General features: G+C 41.1%; 1 protein-coding gene across 4 annotated transcripts in view; it reads left to right on the forward strand.

The window, feature by feature from the left end:
* ENOX1 (ecto-NOX disulfide-thiol exchanger 1) overlaps positions 1-15298 on the forward strand; it is a 543507-nt gene that overhangs the window by 321532 nt on the left and 206677 nt on the right. For all 4 annotated transcript variants that reach the window (XM_030565681.1, XM_030565709.1, XM_030565691.1 and 1 more), the window contains 2 exons: positions 12715-12857; positions 13333-13470. In XM_030565681.1, the coding sequence (XP_030421541.1) occupies positions 12848-12857; positions 13333-13470 (148 nt within the window). In that variant the 5' untranslated portion in view covers positions 12715-12847. The remainder of the gene's footprint in view (positions 1-12714; positions 12858-13332; positions 13471-15298) is intronic.

The following is a 15298-nucleotide window of genomic DNA, read 5'->3' on the forward strand; positions in this document are numbered from 1 at the left end:
TTGATTTTTATTGCCATACCAAATGCTGTTTATGAATATGGGTAACTAATTGACCAAGGTTTCTCACAGTTACTTCTAGACTGGCCGTTCACCCTTCCTGAGTAATGGTTCTCAGGAAGCTTTTGGCCTCACTGTTGATTCCAGGTTTTTCTGGTTGTATCGTGAAGACTGGAAATACTGGATTACAGGAAAGGAAATAAACAATTTATGTTATTATTACAAAACATTTATACAGTGCAGCAAATTTATATTGTACTTTACTAAAATAGAGACAGACACATTTCCTGCCCTGGAGAACTTATATTTCAAATAAGACAAACAAACGCTCAGGACAGGGAAAGGAAGAGAATTATCAGTGAAGGGAAGGAGGGTAGATTGCTTGAAGGGAAGGGTGTGTGTGTTATCACTGTTGTCTATATTACAATAGTATCTAAAGCTTCCAAATGAGACTGAGGATCTCTTGTGCCGGGTGCTGTACAGACATATTGTACACACTTCCCCAACAAGTCTAACTAGTTGAGACAGATAAAGGACAGAAGAGAAGACAGAGACACACAGAGACGAAGTAACTTGCCCAGGTTTGGACAGCAGGTCTGTGCTAGAGCTGTGATTAGATTTCTTATCCAATGTGCTATCTGGTGGAGCTGTTTGGATGAGAGAGGGGTGTGTGGCAGGGAGAGTGCCTCAGATGTGAACTCAGAAAGCCAAGAGTGTACAAAAAAAGAAAACTGAAAAAATAAGTTGAGGGGGATGGGAGGCAGGCAGGGAAGGGGTGAGATGGAGAGTAGGGAATATAAAATTGGTGAAATTATGTAAGTCCTTTTAGGTGAAGACAAGGATCCTGAATGAGATGTGACAAGAGTCAATGGATGAATTCACAGAAGGGGTGGCATAGCTGAGTGGAAGAGACTCAGAGCTTTTCTTTTAATGGGTTTTATCACTAGAAGCCTTGACTTTAAAAACATCTCCCAGTGTCTCGCTTAGCAGGCTTTGTACAGAGAATACGTGATGCTGTCACATAAAGTTTGCATTGCTATGAGTCTGGGGTGGCTGCACTGGGCTCAGTGACAAAGGCACAAATGAGTTATGCAGATTGTCCCAAATTAGAATCAAAATAATATCACATGAAACCACCATCTACATCTGTGTATGCCACAGATTTTATAGAAAAAAAAAGATTTTAGAAATTTTAAAATAATTTGATTGGCATTTTTTAATTCAAATCCCTCTGTCTGTAAAGCCAGGATGCCTTAGATCTAGGCGTTCAATTATACAGGACTTGGAGGCAGAGAGAAATGATAATGAATACGTTTTAGAAATCCCTAAAAATTACTTAAATTAGCTTCTCCATACATAATGTTGTTATGTGAAGTTCAGCTATCTCCTCATCTTCCAGAGCTAAAAGCAAGTGCTATGTGTTCACAGCTGGAATCTCGCCTTTTCAATGATGTTAAAACTCCTGTTTCTAGCCCTCATGGGTTATGAGATACTGGATTATAAATTTGTCACAGGTGCAGGAGTGACTATGGGCAGTTACGCATCAGTCCAGTTTAATTTTTTAGGTGTTGGGTGTGTGAGGATTTCTCACTGCATCGAGATGGGAATGGCAGAAACGTTCTGTGGTAGGTCACGTTTTTAAAAAAACAGAGTCTGAAGCTTTTTTTAAATAGCTTTGTTAAGAATGGATTAATGGACAGAATGTGGTAAGGTGAGCAAAGGCACATGATAAATGCAATTTATTAGATCGGGATCCCCACAACTATATATATATAGAGAGAGAAAATATCTAATTTTTTTTTTGTATTATATGGCATTGGTGAAGAGTCTAAACTCAGCTTATCAGTATAATTCAGTCTTCCAAAGGAAGCAGTGAAAGCTCTGTTGCTTGAGACATCCCAAGCCAGACTGGAAATTTACTGGGCTATAGCGAACATTGCCCTAGATCATCCCCTCCAGCAGAAAGCCCTGTGAGAAGAGGCTATGGTGAGGAAATCTCCATGAGGTTCCCTTCATAGAGCTCCCCCCTCCCCCATGTTATCCTGCCAAATCAGCGCAGTTGACGTCTTCCCAAAATCCTGGTAGATTCCCAAGACGCCAGTGCAATCCATTTGGAGGCCCTGGATCTCCAAACTGCTGGTACCACCACCACTGCTCCCACAGCAATGCAACTAGACTACCTAGGCCTCCCCTTGAGGACTTTGTTCCCTTGATTACTTCTGCACCTTGCAGGCGGTGGTCTATGCAGGAAGGATAATACAGTCCTGGGCTGCATTTTTTTCTAACTAATTTCTGTCATGTTGTGGAGAGGCTTCCTCAGGACCCAGAGGCGGGAGGAAGGTATATTGATGGCAGCTGAGTCACCTTTCCATTTCAAAAAGGGAGACATGCATCTGGAGGCTCCAGTCTTTGGGAGAACAAGCTGGCCAAGTGGCAGTGGACTAGACTAGATGACCTGCTAGGCCTTTTCTTTTTAAGATTTCTATGGCTTTTATTATTTCTTAAGTTTCTTATACCTATTTTCTCACCTTCTTATTTGAGAGTCAGAGTATTCATGTAAGAAAGAATTTTTTCCTCAGCATGCCTCTGGTACAGAAGCCTCCAGTCCTACACAATACAGTCATTTTGGTTACTATATTTTATTTCCCTGCTGAAAGGCAGGTTGCTCTATGTTCTTCCTTTATTGTTTGAAATATTTATTTGAGGAATGTCTTATTTGTAAAAAAGCATTTTGAGGACCTTGGATGAAAAGCAGCACTATATTTTTTAAAAAATTATCATTATAATTTGATTAGAATATTTCAGAAGCCTCAAATATATATGTATTTACATCTGTAAGGCTTAAAAACTGCAATATGAAATGGCGAAATGGTATAATAAGTTCTGTAAGCATTCTTTCTCTGAAATGGAAGGCAAGCAATTCGCAATCTAAAAGCAGCTCATAGACAAAGTGGAAAAACAGAGGCCATCAATGGCACTTTGTATTTGAGCAATATCCAAATTTGCTTTTATCATTAGTGCACTGCATTGCTAGCTTGCAAACTTGCTTTTTTCCAGATAATTTTAGTCCTGCATATGCTTTTGTTATCCTTAAGCTGGACTTCGATAATGTCTTGCTTATTGTGTCTCCAGAATCTGTTATTTACAGACTTCAGTGTATTCAGGCTGCAGCTGCTAGGATTCTAACAAGAGAACAAGCACATTTGTAACCTGTTAAGACCTTACACTGGTTGCCTGTGAAGTTCTGGCTTTAATTAAAAAAATGTTGCTGAGTGACTTTTAAAACAACATTGCAAAGGAACACCTATTTATCTCACAGACATTTGTTTCATTTTTACATTCCTGAAATCTTCCCATGTTCTACTTTCTGGAGGAAATCTGGCCTTTGTGTGTGCCAGATATTATCTTCAAAAACTGCTGAGCCAAAACATTTAGAAATGCAGCATCCTGAAGGAGCAATTCTTCCAGACGATGTGTTGTGTGAAAATTGGCTTTGGTAGATTTCAGAGTAAACTGAAAATATGTTGTGACTTTCTCTAGGATGTCACAGGTCCATTGACATAATTATGATTTGTTGTTTGACTGCAGTGCAATGACTACTCGTGTAAATGCTTATATGCAAGTATGCAAATATATATATATATATATACACAAACATACATTGTACATACAAGATGTATAGTGAAGTGTTGTAATATAACTTTCATTTTGTGAGTTTATAGGATTACATAATTTTCTAGTGGCCAAGTCTGGAGTAAATAATGGTATCGTAATTCAACCCAAATGATTGAAAATCAAAAGAATAATTTAATTTCTCACCATTTTAATTCTATAAATATACCTCCAGTATTCATTGTGTATATAAGTTCCTATTTCCTGAAGACTTATATTCTTATACACCTGCCAGTTTCAATAACAGATTCTGCTGCACTCAACCTCAAAAAAGTTAATCTCCATATTGGTTTATAGTTTGAAGACTGGATCTTCCATAATGGGCACAGTTTGTTCAACCAAACATTGTTGTAAGATCCAGATTTTGAGGAGCTTAGCATCTGTAGCTGGAATCAGTTTTTTAAAAGAGTTCAGCTCCTGGCTAGGTGCCTAAAGAAGGGCCAGATTTTCTAAAGTGCTCTGGCCACTCGTTGGGGGCCTCCTGTGTTTCATATACCCAAGTGCGGAGGAAAAGTGGTAGCAGTTTTTTGGCACAGAAGGATATTGTTCATTTCATTTTAGGCATTTTCAAACCCTTTGATTTCAGAGCTCAGGTGGGTTTGGAGTTTTCAAACTATACAAAAATGCAGAAAGTCACCTTTTCATGAGTGAAATGCTACACTCATGAAATTAAGAGAGGAAGCCAGAGTGGTACAGAAGTCATCTCAGAAATGTTTCTTGTGTATGCTGTAGGCAAGAAGGCTGGGATGATAGGGAGAGCGAAAATTCTGTCATGATGTTGGCTGCAGCTGCTAATGCTTTCTCTTTCTCCAAGTTCCTTCCTCCAAAGATGACCAAGTAGATATTCAACACATATAATGAGTGCTGCGGTGTAACTTTTTTTTTTTAAGCAAACTGCAGCTAGGGTTGCCAACTTTCTAATTGCAGAAACCCAAACACGTTGCCCCAACCTTGCCCTACCCCTACCGTGAGGCCCCACCCCACTCCTTCTCTGAGGCCTCCCTCTGTTCACTCCATCCCCACCCCCATCACTTGCTCTCTCCCACCATCACTCACTTGCTTATTTTCATCAGGCTGAGGCAGGGGGTTGGGATGCGGGAGGGGCTCTGGCCGGGGGTGCGGGCTCTGGGGTGGGGTAGGAGGCCCCAGGTGGGGGGTGTGGGATGGGGCCAAGTCCTGAGGCAGGGCATTGGGGTGCAGAAGTGGGTGCAGGCTCCGGGAGGGAGTTTGGGTGCAGGAGGGGGCTCAGGGATGGGGAAAGAAGTTGGGGCGTGGGAACGGAAGAGAGTTTGGGGTGTGGACTCTGGCTGGACAACACTTATCTCTGGTAGCTCCCAGAAGCGGCTGGCATGTCCCTCTGCCTTTTAGGCAAAGGGGTGGCCACGGGGCTCTGCTGCATGCTTCCCACACATACAAGCACCACCACTGCAGCTCCCATTGGCTATGGTTCCTAGCCAGTGGAAGCTGCAGAGCTGGTGCTCGGGGCGGGGGCAGCACGCAGAGCCCCTGTGGCCATCCCTCTGCCTAGGAGTCGGACATGCCGGCTGCTTCCGAGAGCTGCAGGGAGCCAGGTAAGAAGCCTGCCAGCCCTGCTGCACTGGCAGCACTGACAGCTGGACTTTTAACGGCCCAATTAGCAGTGCTGACAGGAGCCTCCAAAGTCTCTTTTCAACCGGGTGTTCCAGTTGAAAACTGGACACCTGGCAACCCTATCTGCAGCTCTACTAATCTGTAAATAAAAGCAGCAGCAGAGAAAGACTAGCTGAAAGTGTGTGGTATATTGAAAACACCCTGCCCTGTCTGGTAAATGGCCTGTATTTTTCCCTTATCAGGTGGTGCAGTGACCAATCTCATGTCCAATATCTTATGAATCACAGTGTGTGTAGTCTGTCAGTTCAACGATGACATTTTCATGCTCTCTCTTTTGGTGGATTCTGGAGTGACTCTGAAGGGCAAAGCATAATGCGCATGCTCGTGAGCAGATTGGGCAGACGGTCATTGGTGAGCATCTTGGTAGCTATAGTAGGGGTATGAAGCTTTTCCCTTGCAGCTAACAATCGATTACTTCTGTCCTCTTCAAAGGTTTGGAAATCTGTGAGTGCTGTGTGTTGCCAGGCTGATCACTGATCTATTTAACTCAGCCTTCTCAAGACCATTCTTGGTTGTATTGCACCAAAATGTATGCTGTTCTTGATGCTGTCCTTGATGCTGTCCTTGTAGCACTTTCTGGAGTGGCCTTGATTCCGGTGTCCTTATGCCAATTTTCCATAGAAAATTTTTCTGGGGAATCAGTATTCGGGCATCCTAATGATGTGTCCAACCCAGCATACTAGGGCTTTTATCAGCATGGTCTTGATGCTCATGACATTTGGCTTTTGGAGAACCTCCACGTTGGTGATTTTGTCCTGCCCCATAATGGCATGCAGAAATCTCGTTTGGAAGGCCTCTTGCTGTTTGATATGCCATTTGTATGGTGTCCAGTTTGCACAGTGATAGAGGAGAGATGTATGAGCACAAAAGCATTATAAAGTTTTATTTTTGTTGAAAGGGTTATGTTGTGGGATTTCAGGACTTTGTTGCATAACTTTCCTAATGACTGAGAAACTTTCTGTATCCTGTTCATGATCTCTTTGTCAAGAGATCCATCATGGGAGATGTTGTTGCCGAGATAGATAAAACTGTCAACTTGATTTAGTTGGATTCCACTAATGGATATGCTGGGGGATATGGCACAGAGTGGTGAAGATGATTGGTGCAACACCACAGTTTTCTCCAGGTTGCTTGTGAGGCCAAACAATGTTGATACTTTAGCGAAGCGATCTACAGTGCAGTGTACAGTGTACAGTGGAGATCTCCCTCTGTATGTGCTAGGAGGCACAGTCATCCGCAAAGAGTGCTTCTCTTGGTAGTACTTCTGTTACTTCTGTTTTTGCTTTAAGCCTGGTAAGATTGAAGACTGAGCCGTCGTGTCTGTATTTGATGTATATGCCTCTATTGAGCCCATCTGTAGCATGGTTGAGAATTGGGTGAAGAAGAGCTCGAACAGTACAGGGACAAGGACACAGCCTTGTTTGACTCCATTTGAAATGGGAAAGGAGTCAGTGAGATCTCCATTAAAAAGTACCTGACCTTGCCTCCACTCGTGAAATAAATGAATGATCTTTACCAATTTTGGTTGGTAACCACGTTTGCTGAGGATCATCCATAATCCTTCTCTATTGACTATATCAAATGCTTATGACAGATTGGTGAAAACACTGAACAGATTAACGTTTTTTTCGATACATTTTTATTGTATTTACCTGATACTGAAAATCATGCATATGGTGCTATGACCAGGTCTGAATCCACACTGAGTCTCGGGTAGATTGGCTTCTGAGACAGATGAAATCAGTCAGTTCAAGAGGACACGAGCAAAAATTTTCCCAGTGACAAATAAGAGAGAGATTCCACGGTAGTTATCACAGACCATTTTGCTGCCTTTATTTTTAAATAAAGGAATAATTGTGGCATCTTTTGAAATCTTATGACATTTCTTCACTGTCCCAGATGTCAGTAAAGATCTTCTGGAGTGTTGTTATCACTTTTGAACCCACAGATTTATATATTTCTGCCAGTATTCTATCTCTGCCTGAGGACTTTCCTGAGCTCATCAAACTGATCGTCTTTTCTATTTCTTCAAGTGAGGGTGTTGAGTCAAGGTGGTGCTGAATAGGCTTTTGAGGTATCAGATTAATAACACGTGTTTCAATTGAAGATGGGGTGTTCAGTGGTTGGCTGAAATGTTCAATCCATCTCTGTTCCATGCCATGTTTGTCTTTGATGACTATCCTGCCGTCAGCCATCATGAGCGAATCTGTGCCCACCTTTGAACATCCATAGACTAGCTTCAAGGAATCAAAGAACGTCTTTGTTTCATTTGTTTCTGCATACATTTGAGTGTCTTCTGCTACCTTCTCCCACCATTTATCTTATATCAAGTGTAGTTGTCTTTGTGCCTTGCTTTGCAGGTGCTTAAATCTGTCTCTTTCTGAGGAGGGCTGAATATAATTTTGCCAGATTTGGAAAGCCTCATTTTTTTCTTTCAAAAGTACTGTGATTTCCTCATCATCTTCATCAAACCTGTCACGGTGAACCCTTTTCTTCCATCCAAGGATGTCAGTTGCAGTTTTTTGTATTGTCTCTCTAAATTCCTCCCATGCGACAGGGTTATCATGAAAGTTGGTTTCTAGTGCACTTTGTAGCTTGTCTTGATATGAGGCATGATTTAGTTTAACAATGTCAGGGGATGTCTTGATTGTTTTGGGACATTTCAACATGTGGGTACAATGTGTAGATTCAGTATTGACCTAATCATTCTATTATCCATCCAACATTCTGCTCCACGCATGGTTCTGGTGATCCTGACATCCCTTACGTCACATTATCAGACAATGATGTAATCTATTAGATGTCATTGTGTAGATTTGGGGTGCATCCATGTAGTTTTATATTTGTCTGGCTGTCTGAAGATGATATTTGTAATTGTCAGGCTATGTTCTGCACACTTGCTTAGGAGTTGAAGCCATTTTCATTCATTTTTCCCAATGACACCTTGTCAGTTGTAATTATCTTTACCTACCCTTGTATTAAAATTTCCTAGGATGATTAGTTTGTCGCTTTGTGGTGTTGACTTGATGAGAGAGTTGAGATCAAAGTAGAACTGTTCGTTAGCATTGTCAGGGCTTGTTAAGTTGGGTTGGGCGCATATGCACTGATGATGGTAGCAAATCATGACTTATTTAGTGGTAAGTAGAGTTTCATGAGTTTTTCGTTAATGCCTGTTGGAAAGTCTTCAAGACATTGCAAGAGTTTTGATCTTAATGGCAATTCCCACTCCAAGGATTCTCTCTTTGTGTGGTTCTTTTCTCTTCCAAAAGAAGGTGTAACCCCCAGCCGGTTCTGTAATAATGCCCTCATCTGCCAATCTAGTTTCACTGAGCGCTGCAATGTCAATGTCATAGCGGACCAACTTTTTTGAAAGAAGAGCTGTTCTTTCAAAGCAAGAGGTATTGTCTTTGTCTATCATAGTCCTGATGTTCCAAGCAGAACTCTTCAGTGTTTTTTTAGTTATCTTTGGTTTTCGACCACGTTGAGGATGATCTGCAAGCTGCAGTCAGCAGTGGCTCCAGGCACCAGCACTCCAAGCACGTGCCTGAGGCAGCAAGCTGCAGAGGGCATCCTGCTGGTCCCCCCAAAGGTGGCAGTCAGGCAGCCTTCGGCAGCGCGCCTGCGGGAGGTCTGCTGGTCCTGCAGATTCGGTGGCAATTTGGCAGCAGGTACGCTGAATCCACAGGACCAGCAGACCTCCCGCAGGCATGCCACCAAATCTGCTGGACCGGGGACCTCCCACAGGCATGCCACCAAAGGCAGCCTGCTTGCCATGCTTCGGGTGGCAAAAAAGCTAGAACCACCCCTGGCTGTGGTAAGCTGGCCAGTTTTAATTTGGGCAGGCAATGTTTGAGGCACCTTTTCTAGCCCCTTCCCTTTCAAAGGGAGAGCAGTGCAGTCCTAAAAAGGGATGCTCTGTTATCTGGGTTGTTGCCGAGCTTCCTACTGCTCTTGGGTCAGGGATGGGCGACCAATGTCCCAGGCTGCCTGTGTGCAGGCTTGTGGCTACGACTGCCAGTAATCATCGTCACCTGTCACTTTGGCACTCCCCAATTGCCACAGAACTTTTGAAGAGAGAGGTGCATGAATGATGTGTGTGTGAAGTTGATTAAAGAGTCGTTGCACTGGAACAGTCTCATTCTCTCGGCTTCTGACGCTTGGCCCAGTGGCACAAAGACTGTTACAACTGGAGGCTCTTTTAGCTGCAATGGATAGCCATGACTCCTGTAGTGCCCCATCATGCCTTCATCTTCCACAATACATCGTTACACTGCTTTTCAAGCCGTTGGACCAACGTGTGGTCTCTTCCGCCTTGGCTACCATAACAATCTTCGTGTGCTTGGGAGAGCAATCCCTAAATCACCATCAGTTTCCACACTTCCGGTTACCCTCATGTGGTTTAGCCCACCTGCCGAGGCGGTTTACTGAGATGTAGCCACTGTCTCATACTTACAACTACTTGGAGCCACCCATGAGATCTGGGTGTACATTGAGGACCAGAGAGGAAAAGAACCAGTCAAGAAGTCCAGCAGTTCAGATCACTCAAAGGTACTACCACTCCCATACACCCCATACACCCCTATGAATCACAGTGGATGGAAACCAATGCTTTAGACCTCTGGAGAGGTTGGAAATCCAGCTAGAGCTGGTAGCTCATGAGATATCAAACTGTAAAAAAGAATCACATCATTCTGTCCACCCTCATGCCTTTTAATCCCACCTGATTATAATAGCCACTGTCTTTAGAGCTCTTAATCAGCATCAGCGATGTTTATTATCTGAAAGCTTGTAATCCTCATTTTCATCATTCATATCATCAATCCCCTCCTTGAGGTATGTAGTGATCACAGAAATTACAGAGAGGTAAAGGGACTTGCCTGAAGTAACACAGGAGGTCAGTGACAGAGGGTGGAATAGAACCTTCTCTTGACTACCCACTCCAATCCTCACTGCCTCTGAAATTGCAGGCATTTTTGGCTGACCATTTTACCTAGGCATTCTGCTAGCAGTTTTGACAGTAGGGAGTTTAATTTGCTTTGTCATATTACAATTCAATTTTCTGGGGTGTTATGGATATCTAAAGGGTAGAGTTTTAATTTAGCAATCTGTTGTGTTATTGAATTAGTTTTATGTTGTGATAATCTCTTTGTCTCATGGCATTCATTGCCTGTGATAATTGATGCACAATATATAACCAAGTTCTGTATTCACTTGGGTAACTGCATTTAATCGCCTGGTATAAAATATGCGTACTAAATACAATCGGCTATGACTGAGAAGCTCTCATTGGTATGGACTTGCTGGCGCTTTATCTTCCTGACAGCCTGTCTGAGGAAAGTCTAAAAGTCTCCCACAGCCCACCATGTAAGAATGAAGAATGGATACTTGCTCTGTGACTATGAAAAGAGAGATTGCCATAACTGTTCTGTGGTATTTTCCAAGTTCTGTTTGTGTTTAGTGCATTGGGCATTAAAACTGCATTAACTGGAAGCACCATAAAAATAAAAAAATATATACAGAATATGCAATGTTCTCCTCTATATTATTTTTGGGGCTAGATTCAGCTCACTGGAGATACTCACCTGAGTAAAGTTACTCATGTGCATGAGTGTTTGCAGAACTAGAACGTTTATTTTGTACGCCTTCATGCTACTAATATTTAAAGGAGCATAAATTGGTTTAAAATCATGGGCCAGCTCCTCTGCTGGGGGAAATCAGCCTAGTTCCCCAGGAACTCAATGGAACTATGCTGGTTTACACCTGGTGAGGATCTGTCCCCATACAGTCTTAAACAAATTTCCCTCCCTATCTTATGAGTAACACCTTTAATTATTAAAGGGGGAAAAATTTTAAATTGAATGCAGTTTTCATCCTTTATATCTGTTTACTTGTTGCATTGTATGCAGTGTGGACAGTGAAAACAAAATAATCAGCTTCACTTTTGTTTCTGGTTTATATGACTTTTTAGCTCTGGTGCAGAACATTTCTGCAGTGTTCAGGTGGCACCCTTCTGGCTTATATTATAGTCACATAATATTTGCAGATGAAAGTGTGGGAAGAATTAAGCTAAATTCTTCATTCTAAAGATGAAATATTGAGCTTTACAAACTGAGAATAACACACTTAACGTCTATTAAGTAATTTCCGTAAAGAAAATTGAATGTGTATGACCTGAGCTTCAAACACTCTACCAAAAAGGCACCTAAAAATTTTTATTCAAACCCACATTTACACTTATGTATGTTTGGTTGTTTATGTAAATATTTTGTCTATGCAATTAGTCTTTAGCACAAGCAAATGTGAGGTTTGCACATTCACATTCTCTATATGCATTTTTGGATTCTCTTTTGAAAATCTTATCCTTAAAGCCTCTTTTTGCTTCCAGTGAAATTAATTCCAAAACTTCAGCTGACTTCCATTATGAAAAACTGGGGACTTAAGGTTTGAACCATCCAAGCACAATTAAATCAATGGGAATTTTTCCATTGACTTCAATGAGCTTTGGATCAAGCCCTTAATGCTCTTACACAGCAGTGAGGCAATCATGACAGCCTGTAAAGGCGCCAAAAAACCCACTGCAATCTGTTACATAAGTAATGGATAGAAAACCTAAAATGGGCTTAGATATTTGCTTATCTCAAGCAAAATAAATATTTGCTCTCTCTACTGTAAGAATTTGAATGTGTTGTTATAATCAAAGTTGTCACCTCTCAGTTTGGTTTCATGCTTTATTTTCCTTTTCTTCAAATCCTTTTAACTTTCAGAAATATGCAGACACAATGAGAGTCATAGACAAAAGAATTACCTTTATGTAAAATTCATGTTGCAACAGAAACCTTACCAAAGCAAAGGCTGATACGCCCCTTTGCTTCATTGGTGTCACTTTGTGGGCTCAGTATATTGTGTTTGTTAAAGAAAGTACCGGTATGTCTTCTTTAACATAGCAAGCCCTCCCTGGTTTGTGTTCCACTCTGAAAGTTACTCCTTCGTCTGGAAACATATTTAACAGGCAACTGTTTCCTCAAAACTCACAACATCAATTAATTTTTAACTTTTTAAAAAATTCATATGCAGGCCAAGTATGTCCTTTCAATTGATGCTGGTATGCTGAGGTGGCTATGCGGGTACTGATAAAACCTAATTTGTGAAGGCTTTTCAGCCAGAGGCAAGACACCTGATAGGTTCATACATGGGCACCATTTTTTCAGTAAGCAAGAATGCAGGTTGGCTGAAACTCCTTCACTAACACTTGATGAAGGTGTACAACTGAACTGGATTTGGAGATCCAACTGTGAGTAGGTAGGAACTTCATATAGATTTCAGTCAGGGCATGCTGTTTGGAAATTAGACTTTAAAGTCAGCATTTAATATCTAATTACTTGTGTTTTCTTGCAGCGCTTAATGAACGGTGTATGTGGCCTCTGCATTCAGTGACAGACAGATTCTCCCATTGCAAGATGTTATTAATACAGTAGTGGATACGTTCCTACTTGAAGTCAGTCAGCAACAAAAGGAACCAGTTTAAACGATGGCGGCAGGTAAACATCTTCACTATGTAGTGAACACCAAAAATATTGTTGCTAAAGTGATTAGTGATAATTACATTTTGTTTTCAAATAGAACTTAATAATCTTTTTCCTAAGACAAGTCAAATTGGTGTGACCTCTTTTTATACAGGTGCCTAAATAATGTCACAATTTCTTTAATAAACTAAGTTTCATGAGAAATGTGTCCCTTCTTTGAATATGTGCAAATCTCATGATGTGTATTTCCACAGAAACATTTGCCATTGATTCGGTAGTCTTAAATTATAAGATCTTTTGAGCAGGACTGTATGTTCTCTCACTTCTATGCAGCACCTAGCAATTTTATGTGTGCTCCAAAAAGATGTATCATAATAATAAACAATATTAATTATTTTCAGTGAGATTTATTTATGTCTCAAACACCATTTTGTGTTAAAAATTGTGGCATATTGACTTTTAAATTCAGAATTTGTCTCTTTTGCCACAGCCGCTGATGGTTTGGGAAGTACAACTATAGATACCACACAACTTAATATGTCAGTCACTGATCCAACAGCTTGGGCTACCGCTATGAATAACCTCGGGATGGTTCCAGTAGGATTAGCTGGACAACAGCTTGTGACGGGTAAGATTTCTGTTAGAGATTTGTTGCAGGTGTCTTTGGATTTTTTCAATCTTTTTATAAACATCTGGAATCATTGCTGAAGACAGGTGTATTTTTATAGTCTCAGAACAGTGTTTGTAGGTGCACAACTTCTATGATTAATATTGCATACTATGTATTAGTCTCTTTGTATAATGGGTATGTAATCCATACCGTGTTTTAACCTATTGGAACAGCCAAAATCTTTGGGGAAATTAAAGTTCTAAACCATTGATCTCCAGGCTGTATGCTGAGTCTAGGTTAGAGAGAGGATCAAGAGATGTGCTTAGTCTTTGAGAGAGAGCTGATTTTCCTTCCCAGTAGCTTTCCTCGAGGTTTTGCCAAGGAATAGCATGGGCAGCAGTTGCAACCTCTTGACTGGAGGAAGATGGTTGTGCTGACAAAAGAAAGTGCAGCTATAAATAGATTCAGAAAAAAACTGTGAATCACATGCAATTCATATCCACTGGTAGCATTAGCTAACTGAAAAAGAGAAGCAATCCCTTCTTTCTTCTAATTTTTTTGAACACCATAATTAATTTTCAAGGGCTATTATTCTTTGACTTTGTCATTTCATTTACAGCTTTCGAGAGCTCTGTAGTCGATCACTTAATCTTTCTAGCAATAATACAAATATTATTTTGCCCATTACAAACATTGAAGGTTCAATTCTGCTCCCATTTAAATCAGTTGATTTCAGTAGGAGCGGAATTAGGTCAAAGTGAATTAAGCTTCACAACACTCCTGTGAGGAACATACAATGAGCCAGATCCACAGCTGATGTAAATCAGTTTAGTTCTCTGTAAGAAAGATAGGGTATAAAAACAACCTTAGGTAAGCAACTGCTTACTTGATTATTCGTACCACCTTACTTAGGGTTCTTTTAATTCTGATTGCTTAACTAAAGAAAAGGACTCAAAAGATGAATTTGGTTTCATTAAATATCCTTATCAACAGGAATTAATAGCACAGAATATAAGAAGGCAAAAATGGTATTGGATTGTGATTTGGCTAACATAAGCTAGGAAATTTGTCATTCTAACCATATAGGTTTTCAGAATCAAATTATACAAAGACAATAGAAAATAACACTTTTACTCAACCACTATATTGGGAAGCAGCAAAGAATCCTGTGGCACCTTATAGACTAACAGACGTTTTGGAGCATGAGCTTTCGTGGGTGAATACCCACTTCCTCAGATGCATGTAATGGAAATATCCAGGGGCAGGTATATATATGTGTGCTAGCAAGCAAGCTAGAGATAACGAGGTCAGTTCAATCAGGGAGGATGAGGCCCTGTTCTAGCAGTTGAGGTGTGAAAACCAAGAGAGGAGAAACTGGTTCTGTAATTGGCAAGCCATTCAGAATGGCTTGCCAATTACAGAACCAGTTTCTCCTCTCTGCTAGAACAGGGCCTCATCCTCCCTGATTGAACTGACCTCGTTATCTCTAGCTTGCTTGCTAGCACACATATATATACCTGCCCCTGGATATTTCCATTACATGCATCTGAGGAAGTGGGTATTCACCCACGAAAGCTCATGCTCCAAAACGTCTGTTAGTCTATAAGGTGCCACAGGATTCTTTGCTGCTTTTACAGATCCAGACTAACACGGCTACCCTCTGATACTATATTGGGAAGATGATTTTTAAAAAAAATTGGCTAAGGATACATCTATACTGCAAAAACAAACCAATAAACAAACAAAAACCCGCGGCAGCAAGTCTCAGAGCCTGGGTCAACTGGTTCCAGGTTGCAGGGCTTGTGCTATGGGGCTGCAAAGAGCAGTATAGACATTTCCACTTGGC

This window comes from Gopherus evgoodei, chromosome 1 (assembly GCF_007399415.2).
Source record: "Gopherus evgoodei ecotype Sinaloan lineage chromosome 1, rGopEvg1_v1.p, whole genome shotgun sequence".
Classification (NCBI taxonomy): domain Eukaryota; kingdom Metazoa; phylum Chordata; order Testudines; family Testudinidae; genus Gopherus; species Gopherus evgoodei.